Here is a 27,405-nt window from a genome sequence, read left to right on the forward strand (position 1 = left end):
CTTTGAAAAAATTTAGTTTAATTTCCATTAAATAATCGAGACAAAATTTACGGCGATGAGATGGTTTCGTTGCGAAATGCAAGGCTTCACTTGCGAAAAATTACATCACCGGAAATTGAGAATGGACGTGAGCAGATTGGAAACGGTTTCCAATCAATTTTCAGTTTCGTATGTATCTCAATTCGTCGAGTAGTAATCCCGGGTAACGAATCAGACAATTGCAGTGGAAAAAGGCACGCGGTAGTCAGACAGGCTCGGAATTCTCCGGACTTGGCAATTTCACGCGAACTTGAATGTTCCGGGAATTTTAATTTTACGCAGAAAATTAAATATGCATGTGCTCGACGTGATGCACATTCAACTTTTTATGCCGTAACTGCGACATTATGAAATATCGCTTCTGTTGCCGCCGACATTAACGTCACTTACTTCTTAAATTATCAATATTATTTTTTCTTCGTCCTCGAAATCGCGGCGGAGTTCCGTATTTTTCATTTCAAACTGCACGATAAGAAGCGTCAGCGTGCAACTTTTACGAGTGCGAATTTCTTATCGATGAGGTAATCCGGTGCATTAACTGTGGCGCGAATTGAATCTCGCGAGACCGCTAGTCGCCGGTTTACCGGTTCGAACTGGATCGAACATATAGCCAGCGTTCCTTGCTTGACGTGTGTTCGAACCAGAGCTAACCGGTGATGGTCGTAATCTGTCAAAAGGCGGTAGCTCACGGTCGGCGTCACGCGAGAGTGAAGCCGAAAAGCTTCGTTCACGTGTCAAGTGCCAAGTTAAAAGAGATCTCACGATAAAAAAAAGAATATATATTTTATATATATAATATATATATTACGTGGCATTCTGTCCTGATATTTAGACAAGCGGTATTTAAAGGCTAAAAAAATTACTAGGAATTTCTTACGGATTCTTGATATAAATAAAATTACAAAAAAAAGATTAAAAAAAAATCAATCGATTGTGCGCGCACTTGTTCGACATCCTGGCGAAATATGGATCTCATATTTTCCGCGCTCGAGTCGCGCCGTTATTTCTATTGTTCGCGACTTTGCTGCCAGTCTGATATGGGAAAATCGGCATATGTAGATACCTTTCGATTTAGAGTGCACTTCCGACAATGACCCCTGGAAGCCAACTCCGACGCAACAATTCTGAATGCTGTTAGATACGAACGTTCGTTTCGGTGGCTGCATTTTGTTTCCACTCCTTCTGTCCTTTTCTCCCGTCAAAAGGGAACATTTTCATTTAGAATGTTTTCACGTCGAATACGGTAGGCGGGACGGCGCAATTAATGCACACAGAGTTATTATACATTAATTTCCCATCCACTTCTTTTGTCGCTCTTCTCTCTCTCTCTTTTTTTTTATCTCGATGAATAATAATAGCAAAGTGGCTAGTAGCCAGGTGACGTCACGAACCCGCGCTGTTTGCACTGGATGGACGTGCTTTTATTTATTGTCCGCCGACACACAATTCTCGGACGAGCTCTTGCGACTCGCCGCAGCTTTCCAGATGGACTATCGTGCTTCGACATGATTACGCATCGTAGCGTTTTGCAGAAAGCATCTTGCGCTGTTACACAGAGCGCAGGATTCTTTAGCGAACTGAAGGGAACGGAAAAATTATTTATACATATTGCATATATTTTTTTTTATCCGCTGTTAAGTCTATTAAATCGCAGCTGCGACGTGATACGAAAGTTATTAACTTTTGCGCGCATTAAGTCGCCTGATACCGCATTTATTGCGATAATCGATTGGTCAAGTATTCTTGATTAGAACGTCCAGTGTTGTTTTTTTTTCATTCGATGAGCGAACCTCCTTTCTCTTTGCGATCGAAATGCGCCGGGAATGTGGGCTGCAATGTACGTCTCACCTACGGAGCGACTTTGAATATTGAGTGACACAACAGAGAGGAGAATTTAGAAATTCGATTCATCTTCCAGCTTCATTCAGCGAGTATTACAATAGCGGATAGGTGGGCGAGGGATCTATTTCCGCGTTCAATGAATCGGTTGTCTCTGTCCCGCGTGTCGTGCTCGCAAATTGTACGCGGTTTTTTTATTTTTTTTATTTTTTTAAAATTCTATTTCTAAGAATATTCCGGTTTGATGCGCGAGACGAGAACAATTTACCGCGCAGACAACAGATGCGGTTTAAAAGACGCCTGCCACCGCCATTTGTACACTTTAAACGTTCGTAATCGACGATTGAGCTTCGCGCACGTGATGTACCGGGTGCGCATGGCACTACGATAGTAGTTTGATAACGCGCGTTGCATAACGCGGTGACGACAATCGCGCATTCTTTAATGCGTCAAATACGCATTCGAGTATGTGTGCCGAGTAATACCAACGGTTTTTTTTCTTTTTTTTTTCTTTTTTTTTTTTTAACGAGACGTATCTTCGAAATCGAGAATGTCTTTCGAGCGCAGGCACCAGAAGTTGAAATCGCGATTGTACGACTCCTGCGTTTTTATCTTGAATTTAATATTTTTTAATTTCTTGCTGAACACGCGATTAAATCGCGGACACGCACGGCGCGCTTACACTCACGCGTGCAAATTTCACCCTCCGTTTTATCAAATTATTACAGTCGCGCGTATATCGGAAACTCATTAATATTCGTTGATGTAATTAGGATGTGAGTTTCCGAGCGTTTTCCCCGTGTTTTTCGGAATTAATGCTTGCCGGGTAGTACAACCGAATGCGCTGATTTGCAAATCAACGGTCAAATAGGGCCGCATCGTCCGGTGACACAAATGAGCAATAGACTCGGTGCAACTGCACTTAGGCTGCGATATAAAAAAAAAAAAATCTAGCCTGCAGCTCATAGTATCCGCGAAAATTTTTATTATTTTATTTTATTTTTTAACCTTATCAATTTATTCGTAGCAAACGATAACAGGCCGGAAGTCGCTTTTTTGTGACGTATATAACATACACGTTTTAGCAATTGCGAAAATTTATATTCTCTCCTATCGAATGGCAGTCCCCGTTTCCCGTATCAGAGATCGCGAGATTTCGTAGCCCGCCTCGTGATACGCGCGCGCACGGAGGAAATTGAATTAAAAGCCGTAAACTGGCAGCCGATCGAATGGGTCAGTTATCGAAACGTATCGCGATGAACGTGCAACACGCGGAAACAAGAGGGACGCGAATTGCCTTCGCGTATACGGTTTGCAACACGCGCGGCTCTTCGTCTTGTTGCTCCCGTATCTCGTCTTTTCGTCCTCTCTCTGTTCCGGCAAAACTCCGCGAGAGAAGAGAGGAGGAGAGGAGAGGAGAGCAGGAGTGCGTGAGTGATACGTGAGATTGGCGCAAGGCCAGCCAGGCGGCGATTGCGTAACTCGCGTCACTGCAAATCGCCCGGCAGCCGCTCGATGACCACCGTCGGTGCCTGGACCGAGAGTCTCCTTGGAGGCTGGCTTGAAGGAGGATAAACGAGAGAACGAGATAAACCTGGCGCTCGCGGTGCGCACGAGCGATTTCCTCATCGCGCGTCCGTCGACGGGAACATGCCCGCCCTTGCCCCCCCGCTGCTCGCGTCTATCATACGAGACGTGCCAAAAATTCCCCGGAATTTCGCTAATTAACACTGACAGTGAATCTATATACGCGCAATCCAACGTGCGATTACGAAACTCTACCCGTCTTTGTAACAAAATTATAACGCGCGTCTACTTTATTTCGATCTTCTTTTCGCGCCTCGCGAATGTGACATTTTTATCGTTTGAATGTACATAGACTCACCGCGTTCAAAGAAACGACCGCCGTTCGTCGCTCGCTTCCTCGAACGGCGGGCTCGACGTTACCACGCTCTCGTCACGAACGAAATCGCGCGACTCGCAATTGACGGACAATAATTAGTACGTGACAATGGGGGTCTGCCCAGGCCGTTAAGTCCTTCTCGTTATTTTCCAATTCTTTTTTTCAATTCGCAATTGAGCGACGGGCAGTTTAAGGCGCGATAAATCACGCTGTCTAATTAATATGGAGCCGACGTCAACGCAATTGTGACTAGCGCGATAATACGCGCGGACGATCAACCATATCCGGGCCATCCGTGGCCGGGAGATCCACCTTATCAGAATCGGGATACGAGCTCTCATCGTCACTCTTATCGATTTCAATTATCTTGTCCTTATCAGAATCGGTATTTATTCGTAGATAATTTAGTGAAGAAGAACATCGGATGATGTCATCGCGAAAACAGTATAGAACGTGATAAGCAATAAAATATTGAATTGCAGTAGCAGAAAAAAAATTCTGTTTATCTGTCTGTCTTTACTTTTTTTTAGAATTGCACCGTCCACGTGCCTTGCACCGCGGAAAATTACAAGACCTAATTGTAACACCAGAGAGTAATTAGTGTCTTCATATTAGCGAAATTACTTATCATTCCATTCTATAGTAAGAGATTTGAATATATGCACGTTTTTCATTTCTTTTCTTTTTTTTTTTTTTTCTTTTCGTGGAAGATTTCAAACTATTAAATTCTTCGATCGGCGTGAAGCGTGATCGCTGGCGTCGATCTCACGCGCTTTTACTTGAACGTGATAAATATAATAATACCGTTTAGGTGCACTTATGCAATTACCGTCTAATATTAGAAGCACTTCATTGCTTTTAGTAATGGAGTCGGGATGTAAAAGTAAAAGGAGGAAAATAAATCGCGTGCTAAACGCGATTCAAAGTAGTCTAGTAGTAGTCGTTGATATCTACGGCGGAATCTCATTGACGCAATATCGAGCCGCTCTCGTTGTCGACGCCCGTCATCCCGGCTACGTCACGAGATATACGCGTCCCGGGGTCTTTCGTCAGTTGTTTATAAATACCCGCGTCGTAAAAGCCCCGAAAAATCCGCGCCAGAAAGCAGTAGGGCCGCTCACTCCGGGCGCGTACTTTTGGCCAGATTGCCTGCCATTTAAACACACGTGTTATTTTCCCGGCTTTGACAAATGATGCAAATAAATGATGCTGTTACAGCGGCTCTTTCCCTTTATGCTTTTGTTTGATCAGATATTACTGCTGATATGTTGGCTCGAGCCGAAGAGTTACGCTTCTTTACTGCTTATATTAGACCGAAGGAGGGAAGGAGAAGTGGAGCTTTGACGTTTATACTCGGAAAGTTGCCGTAAATTTTCATACACGGCGCGAAGTAGGGAAGTGATATAAAAGAGTAAAGTTGACGACCGACCGTGATCGTGGGCACCGTATACGCTTAGACGAAATTATTGACCGCATTGACACACGTCAAAGACTGGAAATGGCAATTTCCATTCCTTCAGTATCAGCAATCGGGTATCGGTGCTTTAGTAAAAATAAAAAAAAATAAAAAAAAGAGCTACGACTATTACTCCGCAGACTGTCGGTGACAGAAAAAGAACCTCGTTTATGTCCGACGTTCGTGTTTTATCTCGTATTTTATGAACTGACTTATGTGAACGTTAATTCTCGTTCTCCGGGCGTTGATATTATTCGTCAGGCGCCGTTGCTATTGTCGCACGTGCTCGCAGGTACGTTTGTACGAATAATCCCATGTCAAGTGATGCGAACGGGGCGAGCGTTAGCCCTTTGACTCGGAAAGCTTGCCATCGAATTATTGACAATCGAACGCCTTCATAATGTCACGCGGCAATTTTTTGTCCCATCTCCCCCGCTCATTTTCTGCCCGGTCTTTCCACTGGCCGAGCTTTCTTTCCACGGCGCATAGTCTCCCCCTTTTTCCTTTCTAGGTCGATCGCGATTTTATTCCTCCATTTCATTTTTTATTTACGATAACCTGTGACTTATACGATGACCCTTCGCAGCCGATGACGAAATAGAAGTGGAGAAAAAAAAAGGAAAAATAAAAAAAAACAAAATCTTTAGCATCAACTGGACGATCGAACGCGCGTCATTTAGAAGTTTTAAAAGCCACGAGTCTCTTAGAACAGAAAAAGGAAAGAAAAAGAATAAAATATAAAACGGCACTATAAAGTTCTGCCGCATCTCGGTATAAATATGAACGACCGATAGCCCGTATTTTTTTTACGATAGCAATTTGTCCGAACGTTTAAAATTAATGAAAATTAGTGCTGCTTAAATTCGATATTCGTTTAAATAATTTACGCCCCCCTTTTTTTTTATCGTTCGTTAACGCGTTTGTTAAAATTTATTTTGCTCTCGGTAGACTCGTGAATTCCTATACTGCAAAATAGATCCACGGCTGACGGCGATGACGGAGGTAATTATCCGGTAATTCGAGTAATGAGATGATTCATCACAAAGACGCGACGTCTGAAAGCGACTTGGCGTTAACGAATAATTTAACGAACGATCGCCGCCGATTGACATTTTATCTCCACCTTCCAAATTGGCGTTAACAAATATACAAATGTAAACATTGACGACACTTACTCGGTGCAAAAATCGCGAAATTAAATCTCCGCGAAATGCTGAAGTTAACAGACAAACGAAAATTAATTTTGCTCAAATAAATTCATATCACGAAAGATCGTGGATATATTTATTCGTAATCATTTTATTATAATATTTTTGCAAGTGGCACGTGATGAAATTTCCATTGCGCTCGTTAGCAGAACAATAGAAAACAGCTTCGCTTGTCAGATGACATAAAAGAAAAAGAAAAAAAAAAAAGAGGGAGAGATTCTGTTTGCAGTTTAATCTGAAAAGATTTGAATTTGTTATTGTTTCATCATTACATTTCTCTGGCGCTTTTTTATTTTTATTTTATTTTTTTTTTAAAACAGTGCGACTCTAAAGTTCACTGTGAAAGCTATCTTGAAATGCGATTGGTATCTCGATTCTTTATTAGAGAGAGATTCTTCGTCAATTTCGGTCTCGCGAAACAATCTTTATAATCCTCGCTTGCGAAAACGTCGTGTACCTTTAATATAGTGAACTTCTGAGGACTTTTGTCTAGGGATGTGGTACTTCTCACGGTTTTGGGGTGAAGAAAGTAGAACTCATTTTCCCTCTCGCACATAGTGCCGCGAATAAGAGCGGAAATACCACCCTCGGAAGTTGAAACTTGGCTCATAACGTAACGCGTATCGTGAGAAGAGTGCCGAGCGAGGCGAGACGACGACGACGACACGAAACGCTGGAGCAGGCGGGAAAGAAAGAGAGGCGACGAGATGAACAGCAGTAGAGTCGGTCGGTCGGTCAGGCAAAGCGCCCGTCAGACGCGAACACGTAGCCCAGTAGCACAGATCGCGGCCTGCGATGGCTCTCAACTTGTCCGAGTCTCCTTCGAGCATTAGACAATCGCCCCTAGGCGTCTCCTAGTTGGCGACGAGGAAGGATTTGAATTTGAATACTCATTGTCGGAGCACATCAGAATTCTGAAACTCTTAAACTGCAGACGTTGATGGTACTCCGCGTTCCGCGAAGTTCTAAAAGTTTAGACAATATATTGTAGAAGTTTAAAAAATCTCGTTTCTATTTATTTCCCTTTTTTTTCATATTTTTTTAAATTTTTTTTTTTTCTTTTTCTCTTTTTGTTTGTTTTTTAACGTGTGGAATAAAACGCGATCGTTTCGTTTATGTTAATATCGAAATTTGTGATGCGTCCTCTGCGCGTTATTATTAGAGTTGCAAAAATATTCCCCAGTGTTGAATAATTAATATTAATCTTGTTTGCCGGTAACAAATAAAAAAAAAACAGACAAGCTTAGCCGGGTTATTCACTGTGTACGTCACTAAAATGTAATCTTGTATCTTGCTTCATTGAGAGAGGATCGCGCTGGTATTAATTAATGGCGCAACCTTAAGCTTTTCAGCGCTAAGTGAAAGAATAGAACTACTATTTATTTTTTTAAATATCTTAAGGCGAGGATGTTTATCGTTAAGGAGAAAAATCGGATGCGATTTTATTTAAGCTCAATATCTTTAAGTGAGGATTTGTTTCTAATTGCCGTGTAGCCGTTTAGCATCACAGGCTAATATATCTGATAAAAAGTAGAATAGATCAAGCATAACAAAAGCCCCTCTGAAAAGCTTTGACAAAGCGGATTACGTTGGGTCCCTTTAAATGTTATAAAACGAGCCAGTTTCTCTTCAACATTTAACTTTGTTTCACGAGCAGTAAAAGTAACATTTACTTGTATTCGTTCATTCGTACCCTCCGATAATAGCGTGTGGATACTTATCGAGCCATTTAGATGAGTTTTATCGTTAAAAGTCAATCTATATTGCGCTCTTTGTCTTTTGGTTCCTGGTCTTTGCCTCTTGCCCCCTCTCTCTCCAAGTACGTTATTTTTTTTTTTTTTTTACCGATAATCGTATTTTGTATCACGTGTTTCCCTGCCTCTGCTAAAGCTTGTCAAGCCTTTCGATCGCTTCAGAACAACGGAATAAAAAAACCATCTCGATGGAACTCGTTAAAAATTGCGAATTATAAATATGTCGATATTGCGAAATTAATTTTCGAAGGGTGTCGATTATCCCCACCTCATCCTTATCAACCCCGTGCCCGCTGTCGGCTTTTCGCTCGCCGAAATCTGTCTCGCGTACCGCGGCCGGGCTTCGCCTGAAATTCCGCCGGCTGTTCGGAAATTCCGTGCGCCGACGGTGGAGGATCATCTCGGATGAGAATCACCGGCCACCGGGAGCTTGCGCTCTGTCGTTTCGGGGGCGCAGACCAACGTTGCACGGCGGTAGCATCGCGACGAAGAGCTTGTTGGCGAACGGGTTGCGCGCGCAACCGGGTTCGCCGGTGAACGGGTGTTGTTACGACCGCAGAGAGGAGCACGAGGGGCACGAGGCAAGTAGGGGGGCCGAGGGGATGCCTGCAAGCGAGTCGCAGGTCTGGCAAGCCCCGTTGGGTGGCGGACGCGCACTAGGTCCTAGGTAAATTGCTAATTGGGATGGATATTTGTTACTTCCTGTACGCCGCAGTTATCGTCGAGCTTTTTTGATTGACAGAGAGATCGGCAATTGAATTTTTCCCCGCCGCCCCGGCGTTGCTCGATAAACAAAATCAATCGGTCGTCGAACGTAGCGAAAATAGAGCGGAATAAAATCATTTTTCTCGCAAGCAGGAGTTAAGCTCGTTATATAACTTTATTAAGAAAATACCGCCGCGCGTGGTTCTCTTCGTTTGCACTTGGGCAGTGAATACCAGCCGGAACAGCGAGAAAGATTTTGTTCTTTTTTATTTTTCATTCTTTTTCGTTTGCTTTTTGTTTCTTTTTTTTTTTTTTTTAATTCTGACGGAGACGCGACAGCTGGCATATGGTTTTCTTTACACATATCGTTGACGTACAAAATTAAATGACACGAAAGCATCGAATTTTTTTCAATTTACTCCGTTTCTCAAATACGACTTGATTTCACGTACGAGATTCGAGGAGGGAACGAGGGAATTTTCCCTAGACGCGCGTGTAGATTCTAGTAGGGCGAAAGAGGAGAGGTAAAGGGAAGCGGAGAGAAAGAGAGAATGAGAGAGACGGAGAGGAAAAAAAGAGGGAGAGAGAGAGAGAAGTAAGACGGGTCATGACGTGCGGGATGAACACCGTTGGTAACAGAGGAGGACGGGTGGAGGTACGGAAAGAGTAGGGAAGCGACCGCACGGCGGGGGTGTCGTTGCAGTGGGGAATACGGGTCGATGATGCCGGCGGTCCTCGACGACACGAAACGCCAGTCAGTCTCTGGTCCACCCGAAGCCGCGCTGCTAATCTTCTATCTTTCACCGAACACCGTTCGCCGCAGCCATGGGTGACAAGGTTTGTGCTTAGAGCTTCGTCGACGAGTAGCGAAGGGGAGAGGAGGCGGGGGAGGAATGGGAGGGAAAAAGAAATCCGCGCGTGTGTCTGTGCGTGCCTGTGTGCGAGAGAGAATGGAACAAGCAATCGTCATCGACCACGAAGAGTTGCCGAAAGGACGGAGGTGAACCTCCCGCGCGGCCCTTCGAAGAGGGCTGTCGGCACGCTGGCGAACGGAGAACTTTACGGGGAGATGATGGTAGCGGGGTGTCTGTCAAGCGCAGCTGATTCGAGTGACAGATCGGTCCGCTTGAGGTCTGCTCCGCGGACAGTGACGTTTCGGTGATGCGGACTTCTCTTCTAGCTGAGTGAACTAGATTACGTCTCACGGATCGAACTAGATAAATCGCGGAGGACAAATGTTCAAGACGGAAACGAGTATGCGCGAAAGAGATGTAGAAAGAAATGGTCTCGGGACCATCTCTCTAGTTTCCTCTCTTTCTCGTGCACTTCTCCTTTCTCTTCCTAGGTGGAATTCTACCTGTTCGATAGTAGGCTAGGTACCTTTCTATCCTTGTCTCTCTCTCTCTCTCTCTCTCTCTCTCTCTCTCTCTCCCCCTTCCCTTTGGATTTGGAACCAGCTTGTCGCTGATTAGTTTTCTGTTTGTACCGTTACCGGAAAGCGAGGAACTTCCGATTCGTAACTTCCTCGTTCTGTTCTTCTCACCTTTGTCACGCGTATGGCTTCTCTTTCTGTGTCTCGCCTTCCTTTCGTCGGTTAAGTCCCGCGGCTCTGCGGGACATAGCGAAGTTTTACCTCGCGCTCATATCGTAGACTCTTTCCCCTGTTCCATTTTTAGAACTAGTCGCTTCCCTCGCGCGCCGCTTTTCTCGACAGTGTCGTACGACACTTCACCGCTTATCTAAATGTCAACGTGCGATCGTCGACGCTCGTATCGCGCTCCGCCAAATGAATGACGGGATGATCCCACTGAGAAACGCTAATTGCGCGCGTCGACAATTTTTTTTTTTTCTCTCTTTTCTTTTCTTTTCTTTTCTTTCCCCCCCGAGTATCCGGAAGTGCTCATTTCGCGACGAGTTCTTCGCCGACTCTCGGACTCCGTTGTTAAAACAAGTCGGTTCCGGAAGTCACTTGGTATCGGCCGAGGTGATTCGTCGACAGTCGGCGGGGACAGAGCGGTCCGATTCTCGAGCTCGATGAAGATTTTGCTGCGATCATTCCGTCCGATGCAAATACGGCGCTTAGTGATTTTCTCAGCGCGCTTCTGCGCAGATTGCTCCGCACGCAAGCTCGTTCGCTCCGGCTCGCCGTGGGTCGCAAGATTGCCTCTCTTCGCGGAGAACCCTTATCTTCGTGTCCCGTCGCCGGTGGACGTTCCGCAACGGTGGTCCCCGACGATGGTCGACAAGCACCTGGCTTCGGAACATCGTCGCCCTTTGTTATCCCGCTCTCGGAAACGCCGCTCGAAGACGAACGGATCGATTAATTATGCGCGTCGTCGTGGTACTAGCGGAAGGATAGATCTACGGCGACCGTTATTTTTAGAGCCGCGTTAAAGTTCAATCGCTGCGAACCCGTGTTCCGCACGTAAGCTCCTCGGCAAGCAATGATATCGCACTTTCCACCAATACAGTCGATAACGAACGGAAATTAGATCGTTCGATAAGGTCGTTCCGTTAATTAGAACTTTGAGTTTCCAATGCACTTTAAATCCCCCGATCCCCAGGATTTTTTTTTTTTTTTTTCTGTAATCGCCGATTCGTTGAATCTAAACCGAAATCGCGTTAAAACGATCGAGTTCTGTGTATGTGTATATAATTTGGCGCATCGTTGCCATGTGACAGCGTCGTCACTTTTAATAATACGTTTACGACCTGTCTTTGACGCGATAGTTAATAATCAAATAATTTATGAGGCTGTAGCCGAGAGCTTTTTTTGCTGGCATTGTTACTTTTTCAGTGATTAGGGTCAGGTTAGATCTCTGCGACGAGCCGCAAATTAGATCTGTGGTGGTTGATTTAATTGCTCCGAGCTCTTTAGGTTCCCCGCGTAATTTTCACTTTGTACTTCGCTCGTTATTTCCAATTCCAAAATACGAACGGCAATAACATGTCTGCGGGCTGGTCAAAAACAAGCGTGTAATCTCGAGGGATATCAGCGACACGCCCTCGATCCAGAAGCTCCACTATTCTTCGCCTCCGCCGTTCTCTTTCTACATCTCCCTTTGCCGTCCCTCAGCGGCATCTTTTTGTTAGTTTTCCATTAGTCACTCCATTACTTTTCGATGTACTCGTGTTCGGGATTCGCGAGATAAATGAAAATCTAATTTTGATTTTTATTCGGCTAAACGAAGTTCTATCAATCACATTGACATCCGCCGAGTGTTCCGTAAGATATGCAATCTTTTGGCGACAGCTGAATGCTGTTATTCAATATTATCTAATTCTCGTCTGGCCGTCTTAGCGCTTGAAATTCAAGATGCAGCTGCCCGAATCAGAGCGTTGAATAAACAGCTTTTCTTTCATCAGGTTCGATCTCATCGTGATTAACTGCGCGCGAGTTCGAGATTTTAGATGCTGCGCTCAATCGGGCTGGCCAGAATCCTTTCACGGTCTCTTACTAGTGTTTCCCATTCATCGCGCAAAATGCCTTGGACCGACTTCCGCCTCACGAGCACCCTACCGTCGTCATCGTCATCGTCGTCATTCACGCGTGAGTGACGTACCTCGCGACGCTGCGCGACATTGAATCGTCAATGTTTGATGCTCGTCAAACATCATCGGTGCCGCGTATCGATCGTTTAGATTAGCGCACTCGAATCGGCCAGCTGGGATTATACGCGCGTTTCCGCGAACGAATTGCATCTCGTTGCATTTACGCGAAACGGTTTCCAATTCAACCTCCGATCCTTTTACGGATTTTCGGAATCCGCAGGAGAGTGCTCTCGACTCTAATTTCTCCAACGACCCAGAAATTCCTTATGCAAATTTTCTGTTTACATCAAGTTTATTTATTTCATTTTTTTTTTTTATTTTTTTTTAATAACTTTGCGAAAAAAAAACTTTGATTGCGAGCGATGATTTTATTCCCTTGGAAGAGAATTAATTGTGGCTTTATAAATCTATGATGATCTTTGTTATTCATACGTAAAATATTCACCACTTTCTCTGCATTTTCAGTAATTTTATTTTTGTATATTTTACAAAATTGCAGTAAATGCAAATAATTTGTATATGATAATTTTATGCCACAAATATTCTATTAATTTTAACACATACATAAATTATTCCTATTGATATAATCACCCGTCAGTCAGAATTAAATTGTTAAGCCGCGCTTTTTCGTATCTTAGCGCCGAGGCAGTGAGCATCTCTTATCACTCTTCCGCAATGTCAGAATTATCCGCTTTTTATTCGACGTTATCTATTACACGTGCATTATAGTAATAAGCGCGGTAATAAAGCCGTTGGCACGTTTCACTAGGATGTTTTTAAACTCTTTTTTTTTCTTTCTTTTTTTTTTATTTTTTCTTTTTATTTTATGTCTATCGTCATTATGATTAGCATCTTAGAAGAATACCGATTCGTATCATACCGCCGGGCTATTAATAAAAAGCGATCTAATTAATTTTTTACGCTAGACAGCGTCGTAAAAAGAGAATGACTTAAATTAAACACAAGATAAAAAAGCAAAGGCGTATTCAAGTATCGCACAATTAACTTTGACGATAAAAATTACAAATTTATAGCCACGTTTATTCTACGATGTTAGAAATTATTGTCTACTAAATGAAAATTCGAAAGAGTCACGAAAACATGTACGGCTCGAAGATGAACATCAACATAGGTTGTTTTCTGGATAGCCTTGCCAGGTATCCGGTATTATCCGGATCGTTCAGGATTTCACTGACTGTCCGGTGTCTGCTCCGAGACTTCGAACGCTAGGTGTTTAACCCTTGGACGTTCGAGAAAGATATTTAAAGTTTCGTGCCACTAATTTCTTTTTTTTCTGTAACCAAAAAAGACTTGCCGTTATCTTTTCACATCGAAAACTTCGACGTAAAAAATTTTGCTTCCTGGGAGCATTTCCTTCGTCTATCTTCGTCTATGAACGACTTCGTACGTTTTATTTTTTCTTTTTTTTTTCGGGGTATTTGAGCGCTGCCGAAATTGTCGAAATGATGACACGACAAGTAATCCTAAGCCGTCTATCAGTTGATTCACCCGCGGTTTATTTGACATTTCGATCGACATCACGTACTGGTCGAACTTCTGCTTCGCAATTGTTGGTGCCACTCATCGTCGAAGCGCTGAATCGATCGCGATAAGGCGAGGGCTAAACTTTTCTTCAAACGTCGGCCCTATATCGCTCTTGTTTTCGTCACTGATCCTATCGTTATAACATTTATTTGATTTTTTTTTCTTTCTTTTTTTTCTTCCTCAGCATGTTTTCGTTGCGCTGACGGTTAAATAGATGTCTGCTGATTTTCAACATCGATTTCATATCGAGTGGTGTAAGGTGTTCGCTTTCGGCGAGTCGGTGATATTCAACTTCCGATTTAATTCCATTTGTTTTAATTTGCCTCGATTCACTTCGGTAATATCGGCGACGACTCGGCCGCTATTTCCGAGTAACATCCTTGGAATAGCATGCCAGCTTTCAACTGGAACGAAACTCGACCATCGGCTGGATCGATATCCATGGTATATTTAAGGGACGTCAGTTCAGAGCGCAAGTCCTATCTGGAAATAAAATGTTCGATACTAAATTGGAAGGTCTCTTGTATTTTCCTTCGCTTCCGCTTGGCTCTTTATCTTATTACATTTATTTCTAGACGAATAAAATGTTATTTTCGGTACATGATTTCACACGTGGCTGCCCGAAATGTGCATTACGAGGGGAGACAACGAGACCGCGAAAGCATACGTAATCTGTAATGTAATCAACGCGGAAAGTATATTTTAAATAATCGGACGTGGCCCGCAGGCTTTGATTGCGATCGTTGATTCGCGAACGCGAGAATTTCTTTTTTCGGTTCGCTCCGGTAGTTCTGCTTCTCCCCCAATGGGTTGACGTCCCCTACATGACGACTGAACCCTTTCAATGATTATCTCGATGTTCGTTAATAGAATAATGAGGCAGTTATGTAAAATTTTGTGACATCTTTTAGGACATCGTTTTACTGGAGTAATTTCTGGAAATCTTTAATAAAACGACGTGAACTCTAACTGTTTTTTTCCTTTTTTTTAAATAGGTACATGTTAATATTAATTACGAATTATTTAAATTTTTATCTTAGTTAAAAATTGAGATGGGATTCAAGGTGAAGATAGATTAAGCTTATCGTTTTATTCTTTCGAGTTCAAAGTCTGTTAATCTAATTGTGATCCATCGGATTTAATTGCTTTCTCGACTTTCGCTTAAGGTCTGTATAACTCTCCTAAAGTGACCGATAGCTTCCTCAGATCAAAAAAAAAAAAATGCACATCCAAAAGTGAAATAAAAATTTTCTTTAATATCAATTATAGTTTCATAAAAATTGAATATTATTTAATCGATACAGTTCGAATCATAATATGGATATTAAACTAGAAACTTTTTACAGCAGTACAGCAATAGAATAAAAGAGATTGACCCGCGTAACAGGCCAAAAGTAGGACTTATCGAGTTTATTTAACTATAAACTTTCACGTGAGTTTGAAGGAGTGTGTACGCGGTTCGTATGTTACGATCGAATATATCGATTTCATAACTGTGAAAGCGTACTATGTTGTTCGAGGAGATTAGGATATTGCTTTTCTTAAACGTTTACTTATCAGACAGCTAATATTCTGATAATGAATTTTATTTAATGTACGACAAGTTTGTTTATCAAAGCGGAGTATCTGGCCTTTCTTAAACGTTAGACTGATTATTTTCAAGTTTTGCACTTTAGTTTTCTTAATTGAATTTTGTTCATTAATTAATTCCGTTCTCTTCGAATTCCGGCGGAGCCTTTTATGAGAAAGTCGAAGAAATTAATTTAGTTCTTTGATGGGTACTGTGGCACGGAGCGTTGTTTTCTTTAATAAAAATGATGAAACGCAGCTTTAGTCGTAGATATATGATGCATCTTTCTCTCGTTTTTTTTTTCTTCGATATCCCCTGCGTTCGTGGGATTATGCGCGATTTTATCTTTCCCTCTTTTCTATCTCAAACTCGACTGGAACGCGAAACTAAAATGAACTAGCACGAACCGGTCGCGTACCGGTATCGTATAGAAAGAGAAAAATAAGCGATTGCGCGCATGTGTATGCATTGGCCTTCTCTATCGACTTTTTCCTGTGTCTAACGGATGAATGAATAGTTAATTTTCATCGGAGATTCAAGTCAAACATTTTTTTTGTTTTTTTCGCTGATTATAATGGCAAAATTTTATTTAATTTTTCACGATTTTGTTTTAACAAATGTTATACTTTTCGCAAAAAAAAAATAAAATAAAATATTAATAATAATAATCGAGTTAAAATTAAACTTGTGAAGTTTCATGTACATATATCTGAAATATTAATTTATTTGATTTGATTTTTTTTTTTTCAATTTAGTTTTTACTATAATTAAACCAAATGTGACAATTTAATTTTTGTCGAAGTTAGTTTGCGTCTCTAGTTTTAATTGAAATTCTCGCATGCAATGAATGAGTAGTTAAATAAACTCGTTGAAAGCATTGTGCATGGCGTCGCATCTACGCGTCATATTTTTTTCCTGTATTTCGCACACGTTTTGTCTCCGGCGTAGATCTATTTAGAGTAGACAGTAGATTCAATAGACAACTTTAGAAAACTCGTGTTACTTCATTGCAATTGTTCTTTTCTTTCCGTCACGAAGAGAACTTTGCACAATGCAGATTATATTATTTATCGAGACTAAGAAATACAAATGAATTGACTCTTCGAGAACAAGAGGCCATCGCAGCGGCAAAATATAATATATATCCAATTTTTCGAATAAGAAAAAAATTATTTTTTTAAACGTAGACTTGGTGCCATTCAGTGTCGGACTGTCTTAGTTAAATTTTTCCTCGATCGTGACTTGCGATGAAAAACTTTAGTGGCTTTATAAAATGGTACAATGCCAAAGCAGAGAAAATGAATCGATTCGTATGTTGATCCCGAGATAAAAGACGTGTCAATAAATGCGCTAACCCGATCGCGTGTCGGTTGTTAGGAGAAAATCGTTGTTATTGCGAAAATTTCCATGACACGTTAGCACACATGATCCGTATAAATTGCAAAGTTTCCTCAGGATGGCGGATAATCTAAAATCCAATTTGCGAAGCATATGAGGCCACTGCATATACTGATCTACATAAAGACGTTTAGGATCAAGAGAATGTATATTGACGTCTTTTAATGAATTCATGCCGTATTTTATTAATTACCAGCCATATACATTGATGTCATTATGTAAATTTCTGTACGATGAATTTTAAATACGTAATCCCGCATTGTGTGTATGTGATTATTCGCCGAGGTAAATTTAAAAAAAAAAATCAATGTTTAATTTATTGCATCACATATCTACCACACACTTAATTAATTAGATATTCGGAAATTAGTTTTTACGTTTCGTCGCGAAACAAAAATATGTAGCGCTACTGGAGCGAGTTGAAGTAAATGGTACAAATCTTATCTTTGGATAATTATGTCGTTGGAGGTTAATAAAAATTAAACGCTGTTCCGCGAAGTAACGAAAACTAACGTTAACCGGATATGAGGACGGTGGTGTTCGCCAAAACACATACGCAGTGACTTATTAATTGACCACATGTATCCGTTTACTTATATGTCAATCGCTCTGAGCTGCATCAGTGATAAGGCGCCAGATGACGGTGCATGAGTAGGAAAAAGGGACGGGAGCACGAGCGATGGAAAGACGAAAATCTAACGACTACGACATAAATACATTCAATGTCTTAAAGACTTTCAGGGACGACCGGACGAGAATAGACGAAAATCCAATTTTAATCACAGAACCTCGACCTGCGCTCACCGCGCGCCACGTCGCACAGCATCGCGGATGAGAATATCGATGAAAACGGAATTTTTCGAAGCTTGTTCGTACTTTTATTGGAAAGTAATCTCCGCGAATTCGATTTGTACTATAAATATCCCGGTTTTTACACGGCGGAAAAGAAAAAAAAAAGTGGGGGAGCGCAGTATCGCGACACCGGATTTTTTTTTCTTCCCTCTTCGTTTTTGTTGTCCGAATAACAGATTATTCTTGCGTACTTATGTCTATAATCTCGCGAAAAGTTTTTTTTTCCCCCCTCCCCCTCCGTCCGATTTTTAAAATTCAATTCCGCGAACGTCCTTAAGATATTTCGCCATGTTCCGAAGCCTCGACAGCTCATATTTGAATAATCCACAAGTCATTTACGCGGCTCGTCAGATGGCGGAATAATTGGATTGCGGTAATTGAAAAAATGAGTTCGCGAAGTTTAATCTAGGATGAGATTGAATCAGGGAGTGAAACACAGTTTGCGGTGACACAATTCTTCACGTAAATAGGTATCAGGCAGAAATGAGAAATGTAATTAAAGCGAAAACATTCCGAACTTTGTCGAATACAAAGGATACGTTGTCTTGCAAAGTGAACGAATACAATTTTAATTATTATACGAACTGTTTTCGTTTACTCGCGTATAGGAGTATTATGTAGATTGATCCCGAAAACTTCGGCTGATTAAATTTTTACTGTTTGTACATTTTGCATCAAATTTTATTCATTATTATTAGATGGCACAAAATGGTACGTTACGCGTCCAATTATGTCAGCTTATGTTTTTGGTTTCGAAAGGATCTCCACTCGTGATAATGAACGTTATCGTTTTCTCGTTCCTTTTTATTTTATTTTTTTGTTAAAAATTGATTACATTTAATTACATTTCTAGTAAACATTGCTCGGCGATATGCGAATTAAGACACTTGATCGATAAAACGCCTCTCGAGAAGTCACGCGATTCAATTTTTTCAAGGTAAACGGGGCGCGAGTTCTCAACAGATCGCAATCGAGAGATTAGCAAAGCACTTTGTGTTTCTTGTATTTGTAATTGACGTGTTACATAAAATTAAGTAAAATTAACAGAAGTACCGACACGTATTTGAGACTCGACTGGGTTTCTTAATTCCGAAGGTATGTTATTTGCTTATTGCGTAACATTCAATGGCGTGCTTCTAATCGTCAGACTTATTGTTTTAAATTATTCGCTATTTATATATTTCAAGGTACATGGGATATTTTTTTTTTCTCCACAGTAAAAAAAAAAAAAAAAAAAATATTTCTAATCGCTCGTGCACATTGAATCTGGCGAGTTAAATCGAGTACTTCACCGAACGAGTTAGAACTAAATATTATTGTGAAAATCTCGCGTCTGACGCTGTCAAAGAAATTTTAATTATTTTCCACATTTTTTATTTTTATCCCAAAAAGTGCGGAAATTTACGAGCGAATGCGAGGTGTATTTGAGATGAGAAAAAAAAATCGGCTCGACGGACAAATCACATTTGATGCATATAGGGAGCACGTAGCACGCTCGAGTTAAATGACCAATCTCTCCCTCTTGACCCAATTCGTAAAACGTCCTGTGCCACGCACTCCGCGTGACGTCACACGCGTAGATCTCCTCTCGTGGCGGTTGCAAGAGTGAGTAATGCGTGAGGGTGCGTGCAAGGCCAGTCAGACGACCAGCCAGCCAGCCAGTCAGTCAGTCAGTCAGTCAGTTAGTCAGTCAGTTAGTCAGTCAGCCAGTCAACCAGTCAGCCAGTCAGCCAGCCGTTGCATAGCAACGTGGTGTTCACGTCCTAAACAGCGGTAGTGGCCGAATATCGACCAGCTGACAAACTGCTCATCCACATCGCGTGTCTCCATATTTGCGAAAAACATTGGAATATTCATTAGAAGAGGGTGCGGGCTGCGGGCACAAATAAACAAGCGCCTCTTGTCGATAAACGAAAATTGAAAGTTGTAAATAGTCTCTGATTAATTTCCCCATTATTTTTGTGGATGATAAAAAGCCGCGGTGGGCTCCGCTTGTAACCGTAGCTCACGCACGCACCGTGCGCGCACGAAATTACGCGACACATAGTTTACAGCTTTGATCATCTTATTAGCTCTGCCTTTCAAAGAGAAGGCCTGACAAATCTCATGCCCTCGCATTAAGTTTCTTCTCGGTCCAGTCGCGCGTACGTACCTCCGGCATCCGCCAAAGTGCTTTATTTGGACTCAAAGATATGCCAATTCACATTGCAACGTCAAATCTTTCTTATTAACGTACTGGGAATTTTCATTACAATTGTTTCCGTTCTCAACGTTAATTATACAAGTGAGGCCTCTTTACTTTTTTTTTTTTTTCTTCCGTTTTCTTTTCGCGACAATAATTTTTTTTTTGGTGATATCGAAGAAAGTTTGACCCGGCCTAAATTATTCATGATATATCGCGACTGATATGAGTTGAATAATATCGATCGGCAATAAAGCGCGCGCGCGTGTCTTTCTCATAAATAATTTAACTCTGTTCCCTTTGCGAAATCGGCTTTGTCGTGGGTGAAATGCGGTTCAATGTCGCACGTGTAACGGTCATTGCATTTTACAAACGATACGTATCTTCACTTTTGCCAGAAAACGAGCACGCTCGGTCTTGCATCGCCGGCGTGAGAGACTTCGCATCGTGCGTGCTGAATGCTACCTAGGCCTGGCTATTTTTAAATATAAGCTACATTTCGCGTTAAAACGCGAAGCCTCTGAGAATTCGACTCCGCGTACACACCCGTCGATCGATATAAAAGCAAAAGCCTACGGCTTCTCACGTTATCTATCCAGGCTCATTGAGAGGCGGCTGTATCGGATGGCAATTAGAGATAGACTTGATAAGCATCAACCCGATTTGATAAAAAGATCAGCCGTGCGACGCGATTCGTCGGCTCGGATCGTAAAATCCACATCATTTGACGTAATAAAGTTCGTTTTGTAATACAGAATTATACAACGCGTGGCAAACACTGGGAAGGTGAATCATTTTATTGTTCTCGGGTGTACAGAGTTTCTATATATATATTTTTTCTTTTTTTCTGTTTTATGTGCACGAACGTAATTAGGCTAATGTCAGGAGTATGTATCTTTCTGTTGATTAATATACTATCAATTGTCGATAATTGATTTCGATGTAATCCATGGGCTACTCGATAAAAGTCGTAACGTAGGGAGAGGTCCCGCTTGTACGCTGGCCTCGCGCGCGCGTGGTGCGTGCTATCATGGGGGTCGTGATGTATCACCCTGCTTGTGAATATTATTAGGTACGTTGTGCTCTATACGAAGACGAGACAAGACGAGACTGTACAAGACGAGACCGGGACGAAGGAGAAAGAAGGAAAGAGAACATGTATAGCCGGTGGTGCCCTACTTGGGTATTGATCCGTGACAGTGGGAGGCGCTCGTTAGAGATGGCTAGGTCGTAGGTCGCATGCGCGTTTCCACCGATGATTCCGTGTCGCCATCATCGACCCGCGGCTCGAGAGAAATAGAGCCAAATCGGCGAGAAACGCTAAAGGGAGAAGGATAGAGAAAGAGAAAAGGGAGGGTGAAAGAGGAGAGAAAAAAAACCCCCCCTTGGAGGTGCATAGGAAAAAAACGAGAGAAAAGTGGAACGGAATGTAAAATATAGAGAGGTAAAAAAAAAAAAAAAAAAGAAAAAGGGAACTGGCAGCTATGAGAATTATCATCTGGTTATGCCTGAGTGGTTGTCATTCGATGCCATCACTCTGGCGAACCGCTTGACTGGCAAGTAGATCGTGGATCGCTCTTTAAAAAATTCGCCCTTTAAATGCAGGCATTTCGAAATTCTCGGCAAGTTTACATGTGATAGCGGAGAGTGAAAGGGAAAGCTTAACCAAATAGCCGACATGATGACGGTCATTAAAATAAATTGTCCTGAAGGAACGCAAAGGGAAGCCTGATTTTATTTCAATTTTATGTTGATAAAAATATCGTTTGCACAGGAAATGCGTTCGTGGGTCTGATAATAGTATCACGGTGACGTGCGTAAAATGGCACTTTAATCTCTCGTGTTTTAACGAATCTTTCACGGAGGGTTTTCAACGTGTTCCAAGTCGATTCCGGTAATGACACGCGACGTCGAGCCGCATGCGGCGCCGTGACTGCCGCCGCGTCGCGATTGCCGTCGACGCCGACTTCACGCTCGGCGCCGCGGCACGATCGTTGAAAGTTAATCCTTAATGCCTTAAGTCAACGCCTCTATGCAATTGTGAAAAAGGATCGTCTTTTTCTAGAGCCGACATCAAAAATTCATTTTAATTTAAAGGATTTTTATAGAGTAAATCGATAAAAGTTGAATAAATCCAGCGCTTTGATTTATATCTTAAGTAGAAAGTAATTTTTTGTTTATATGTTTTTTTTTTTAATGTGCAACATTTATTGCTAGGTAATTGTATGTAACTAAAAGATGAAAAAAAAAAGAGAGAAGACTGTTAGATTATTTTTTCACGTTATAACAGAATTTAAGAAACAGCTTTTGCAACTGGCATCAAATGGAATTATTAAATTCTCGCTTTATACAATTTTTGCGACGTAAAATAATGTAACGGGGAACGCGAAGTACGAAATCATATCAAGAACCGCGTAACAAAACGTGCTCTTAGAACGCGTTCTAATCGCCGAGACCTGACGCGTTTTCCTGCCCATCGCCAAAGCTCGACCACTTCCGCTTCTGGTGGCGAGCCGGCTCTGTAACTCGATCTGTGAACTCGCAAATGATACCGACCCGCGCAAATTTGCATAAGGTCGAAATCGCGTTCATCCTGCGCCTACGAGACGCGTTGATGCTCTTCACTTCCTGAGTTTCTATCGCGATAAATTCTCTAACAATTTTTTTTTATCTAAAACGATCACATATATGTACATAATTTATTTATGCATAATTTAACTAAGTAGCTAAAAGAAAAAAAAATTGAAATTAATTTCGTAATGTAACAGAAGTCGGCCCGGAATGAATTTGATTTCAAATTGACCGCGAGGCTGAGAAAATATTTCGCTTGCACGAATTTATCTTGAATTTTTGTGCGCTTTACGCAACGGATGGTGGCACGCCGACGCGCTATCGCGGACGCGATTGTGCGTGTGCGTACGAACAATCAGCGAGGTGCGTATGTGACCTGTAAAATTGCATAATCGTGCTTCCTCAATGACGACGTGAGCGAGAGCGACGATGGGCCAGAGATAATGACACCTATGAAATTGATCGTTTACGTATACGAACCGGCGGCCGCGAACCAGACAGCGGAGCCGGACAGTCGTAACGCGCGAAGTCGGAGTTACGTTTTTACGATCGTAATCGGGCGATTTGCCGACGCGGTCTTTTATCTAATCGTCGCGACGATCGTAACGAACCGCCGTGACAGAATTAACGGCCCTGCAATTGCGCTCGTGTAAGCGCGACCACGTCACGAGTCTCGCGTTTCGTTAGTTAGTCCATCCGGTACGTGAGAATGCCGTCGGTTTTCATGGTCGAGATGGTGGCGTTGGAAAATCACTGGGTGATCAGCCGTCTATCGCTAATTACCTCGATAATCGGCGATCATCGAAAATATTTAACACTTGCGTCTTGATGCACGGTAAAAAGTTAAACGGTACGCGTTTAAGTCGCTCACTTGACAGCTTTTTTAAGCGGTCTCAAAAGAATCATTACCTTTTGCATAAAAATTTATTTAAAAAAAAGAAAGAAAGAAACCGATACGTGATCTTATTTTATAATAATTCTCTCTCACACTTGTGCGAGAAAAAAAAATGTATCTTTCCGCTCGAACGGTGATAACGTGAATTCTGATTCCCGATAGTCTCATTTGGGGAGGGAAAAAAAAAAAGAAAAAATGGTTTGAGGTATCGCGACTACCCTGCCGAGACGAAGCACCGCGTCCGCCGCGTGGGCTGTCGTAATCGCGATTACGGGATACCATTGAGCATTGAGCATAGTGGACGATGACGAGTGATCTCCATTGAACCGGCACACTACCGGAAGCGGTCGTTATCCGAACGCGGTCGTGCCGAGGTCGCTCTTGAAAATCGGGCCTCTGTTCCGCGCACCGCGGACGTCTCTCTCACCGACGTCACGTGTCGAATGCGCGCCGGCCACGTGTCTGTCCGTCTCTCCTTCTCTCTTTCACGAGAAGGTCGCGGTTGCGCCCGGTACGGCCGCGAGCACTGTGAGAAAACTGATCTGTTAGGACGACGGCGTAGATTCGCGGTGAATCTAAACGAACGATAACGATCGCGTGGCCAGTCCATTTTGGAATTGACGTTTAAGATTTGGAACAAACCACTCGAAATATGCGTCTCACGCGTGAGCGACGTTCACATTTTTTTTTTTTACTTCGCTAAAAACGTACTTTTAAGTCTGACACCGTGAGAGATTCTTCAAGTTTCATTCGTGCGATCGTACTCCTATTTCCATTCATCCGCGTATAGCGAGAGATACGAAACGTCGCCTCGACATACACACACACGCGCCTTTATTATTTTTTACCTTTATTATTAAGTTATGTACACCTATACGTTTATTTTAATTGTTCGTATTTTGTTGTATTACGCCCGCATGGTTTATTCATGATTTTTTTATCGCCCATTTTTTACAGCATGGCCGCTCAGATTCGTACAGGGTCGCCACGATACCCAACATTCGCGATGACAACAAAACCGCAGATGGAATGTACAAGGTATATTCAGAAATGGACTTAACGTCCACACGAATTCTATATAATTAACATCTCTGGGTTCTGGTACGCTTCTTTGACCAGCGAATGGAATAAACGGAGTTTCTTTCGCTTTCTCTCTCTTTTTCTTTCTCTCGTTCTGTTCTGTCTTCTATCTCTTTGTCTCTGTACCTCGTTTCTTCATCTTCTTCTACAATATTTAATCTCTGTAATTCCATGGTTTCTATATGGCAACGACGTCTATCGCTGTAACGCTTATCTTCTAACTATGCCTCAACAATTCCGTTTTGGGAGAAAATGGAAATTTCTTTCGTTCTTCCGTTATCGTGCTTACAGACTTTCAACACTTCCGCGTTTTCATTTTCACATATTTCTCGTGATTACTATAACGCATGACGAGATCTTTGTTCGCGATTTAGGTCGTCGACTTCTTCTATCAAGTCCCGATGTCGTTATCGAGTTTCAATGATCAACGCATATAATTTCTTTTAATAAAATAATTTTTTTTTTTTTTTTTTAAAAGAAAGAGAAGAAAAAATATCTTTGTATACTTTATTCAATAACAGTATACAGGTGAGATAAGATTGCACTAAATTTACTATACGATAAAAAAAAAAAAAAAAAAAAGAAAGTGTGAAATCTTTTTAATGTAAGCTTAAGATGTAACGTATATTATTTTATACAGTTTTATCGTTCGCACTGAAACTTGGTTACTCATCAATTATTATCGCTGACATGTCTCTTCTTGCAAACATTCCTTTCATTCTAGTGCAATCTCATCTTACGAGATATCATTATAATCCGACTCACTTTCCTTCTCGACGTTGCAATTGATTTCTTCGACCTCAGAGACTGCCTTCGCTCGTCGTTGGGTATTTAATCTCAACTCCGTTAACTCGGCAATCACGTCTTTTTCTTCCACTTTGTCAATAATCGGGGTATCTCGTCGATTAATACGATAATATGGTGCTAATCGCTTCGAAGCTTGTAATTGTAAACTGTATTATGATTGTATGCAGAGCGATATGATGAAGACAACTGTTAGAAAATCCATTGATAACGTTCTTTTTTTTTCTCTGTCTGTTCCTGTTAACAGTCGCGGCGGAAGAACCCAAAGCGAAGGGGGGACAACCTAGATGACCTGAAGCAGGAGTTGGACATTGACTTCCACAAAATCTCACCCGAGGAACTGTATCAAAGATTTCAGACGCACCCCGAAAACGTGAGTAATATCATGCGGTGAGAGACGATGATCTCCTTTTGAGATTTGATTAAAGTCGAAATTGCGCAGCGCGTCGATCGATAGTAATATGTTGAAAATATTACAGAAAAATAATATAGTTTCTCTTCTACGAAAGTGGAATAAAGTACAAACGGAAAGATATTATAAAGTGGGAATTAGTTGACAGCGCAGAACGATGTTAAATGAGCGATTTGAAGGCTCGACTAACGGAGAGAAAAACGTTAATAATATTTGTATAAAAATAATAATAGGGCCTCAGCCATGCGAAAGCGAAGGAGAACCTGGAAAGGGACGGGCCGAACGCCCTGACGCCGCCGAAGCAGACACCGGAATGGGTCAAGTTCTGCAAGAATCTGTTCGGTGGTTTTGCCCTCCTGCTGTGGATTGGCGCGATCCTCTGCTTCATCGCGTACTCGATCCAGGCCTCGACCAGCGAGGACCCGAACGACGACAATCTCTACCTGGGCATCGTCCTCGCGGCGGTCGTGATAGTGACGGGTATATTCTCGTACTATCAGGAGAGCAAGTCGAGCAAGATTATGGAGTCGTTCAAGAACATGGTGCCGCAATTCGCCACCGTAATCCGGGAGGGTGAGAAGCTCACTCTGCGGGCCGAGGATCTCGTGCTGGGCGACGTCGTCGAGGTTAAATTCGGCGACCGGATACCGGCCGACATCAGGATTATCGAGGCTCGTGGATTCAAGGTGGACAACAGCTCGCTGACGGGCGAATCCGAACCGCAATCGAGGTCGCCCGAGTTCACGAACGAGAATCCGCTCGAAACGAAGAATCTTGCATTCTTCTCAACAAATGCGGTGGAAGGCACGGCAAAAGGTGTGGTGATCTGTTGTGGCGATCAAACGGTGATGGGACGGATCGCAGGGCTTGCGTCTGGCCTGGATACCGGTGAAACGCCGATCGCCAAAGAGATTCATCACTTTATACACCTCATTACTGGTGTCGCTGTCTTCCTCGGCGTCACATTCTTTGTCATAGCTTTTATCCTGGGTTATCATTGGCTCGATGCCGTTATCTTCCTAATCGGTATTATTGTGGCGAACGTACCGGAGGGTCTTCTCGCTACTGTGACCGTGTGCCTCACTCTGACCGCTAAGCGAATGGCCTCGAAGAACTGCCTGGTGAAGAATCTCGAGGCTGTGGAGACTCTAGGCTCGACTTCGACCATCTGTTCGGATAAGACCGGAACCCTCACGCAAAATCGTATGACAGTGGCGCACATGTGGTTCGACAATCAGATTATTGACGCCGATACCACAGAAGATCAATCCGGCTTGCAATACGATCGCACTAGTCCGGGATTCAAGGCGCTGGCTAAGATTGCGACCTTGTGTAATCGCGCAGAGTTCAAGCCGGGCCAGGAAGGTGAGCCGATTCTGAAACGTGAGGTAAACGGCGACGCCTCTGAGGCCGCATTGCTCAAATGCATGGAACTGGCACTGGGCGACGTTATGGGCATTAGGAAACGCAATAAGAAAGTCTGCGAAATTCCCTTCAACTCCACTAACAAATATCAGGTATCTATTCACGAATCGGACGATCCTAACGATCCTAGACATCTCTTGGTGATGAAGGGTGCTCCTGAAAGAATTTTGGACAGATGCTCGACCATATTTATCGGCGGCAAAGAAAAGGTAACA

General features: G+C 42.4%; 1 protein-coding gene across 6 annotated transcripts in view; it reads left to right on the top strand.

The window, feature by feature from the left end:
- Atpalpha (sodium/potassium-transporting ATPase subunit alpha) overlaps positions 1-27,405 on the top strand; it is a 52,937-nt gene that overhangs the window by 11,740 nt on the left and 13,792 nt on the right. For 3 of the 6 annotated variants that reach the window (XM_070656267.1, XM_070656262.1, XM_070656261.1), the window contains exons 2-4: positions 24,427-24,507; positions 25,601-25,726; positions 25,999-27,399. In XM_070656267.1, the coding sequence (XP_070512368.1) occupies positions 24,427-24,507; positions 25,601-25,726; positions 25,999-27,399 (1,608 nt within the window). Of the gene's footprint in view, positions 1-9,601; positions 9,742-24,426; positions 24,508-25,600; positions 25,727-25,998; positions 27,400-27,405 lie in introns of those variants that run through there. The other 3 variants (XM_070656263.1, XM_070656266.1, XM_070656265.1) reach the window with 3 other exon arrangements.

This window comes from Cardiocondyla obscurior, linkage group LG05, assembly GCF_019399895.1.
Source record: "Cardiocondyla obscurior isolate alpha-2009 linkage group LG05, Cobs3.1, whole genome shotgun sequence".
In the NCBI taxonomy this organism is placed as follows: Eukaryota; Metazoa; Arthropoda; class Insecta; order Hymenoptera; family Formicidae; genus Cardiocondyla; species Cardiocondyla obscurior.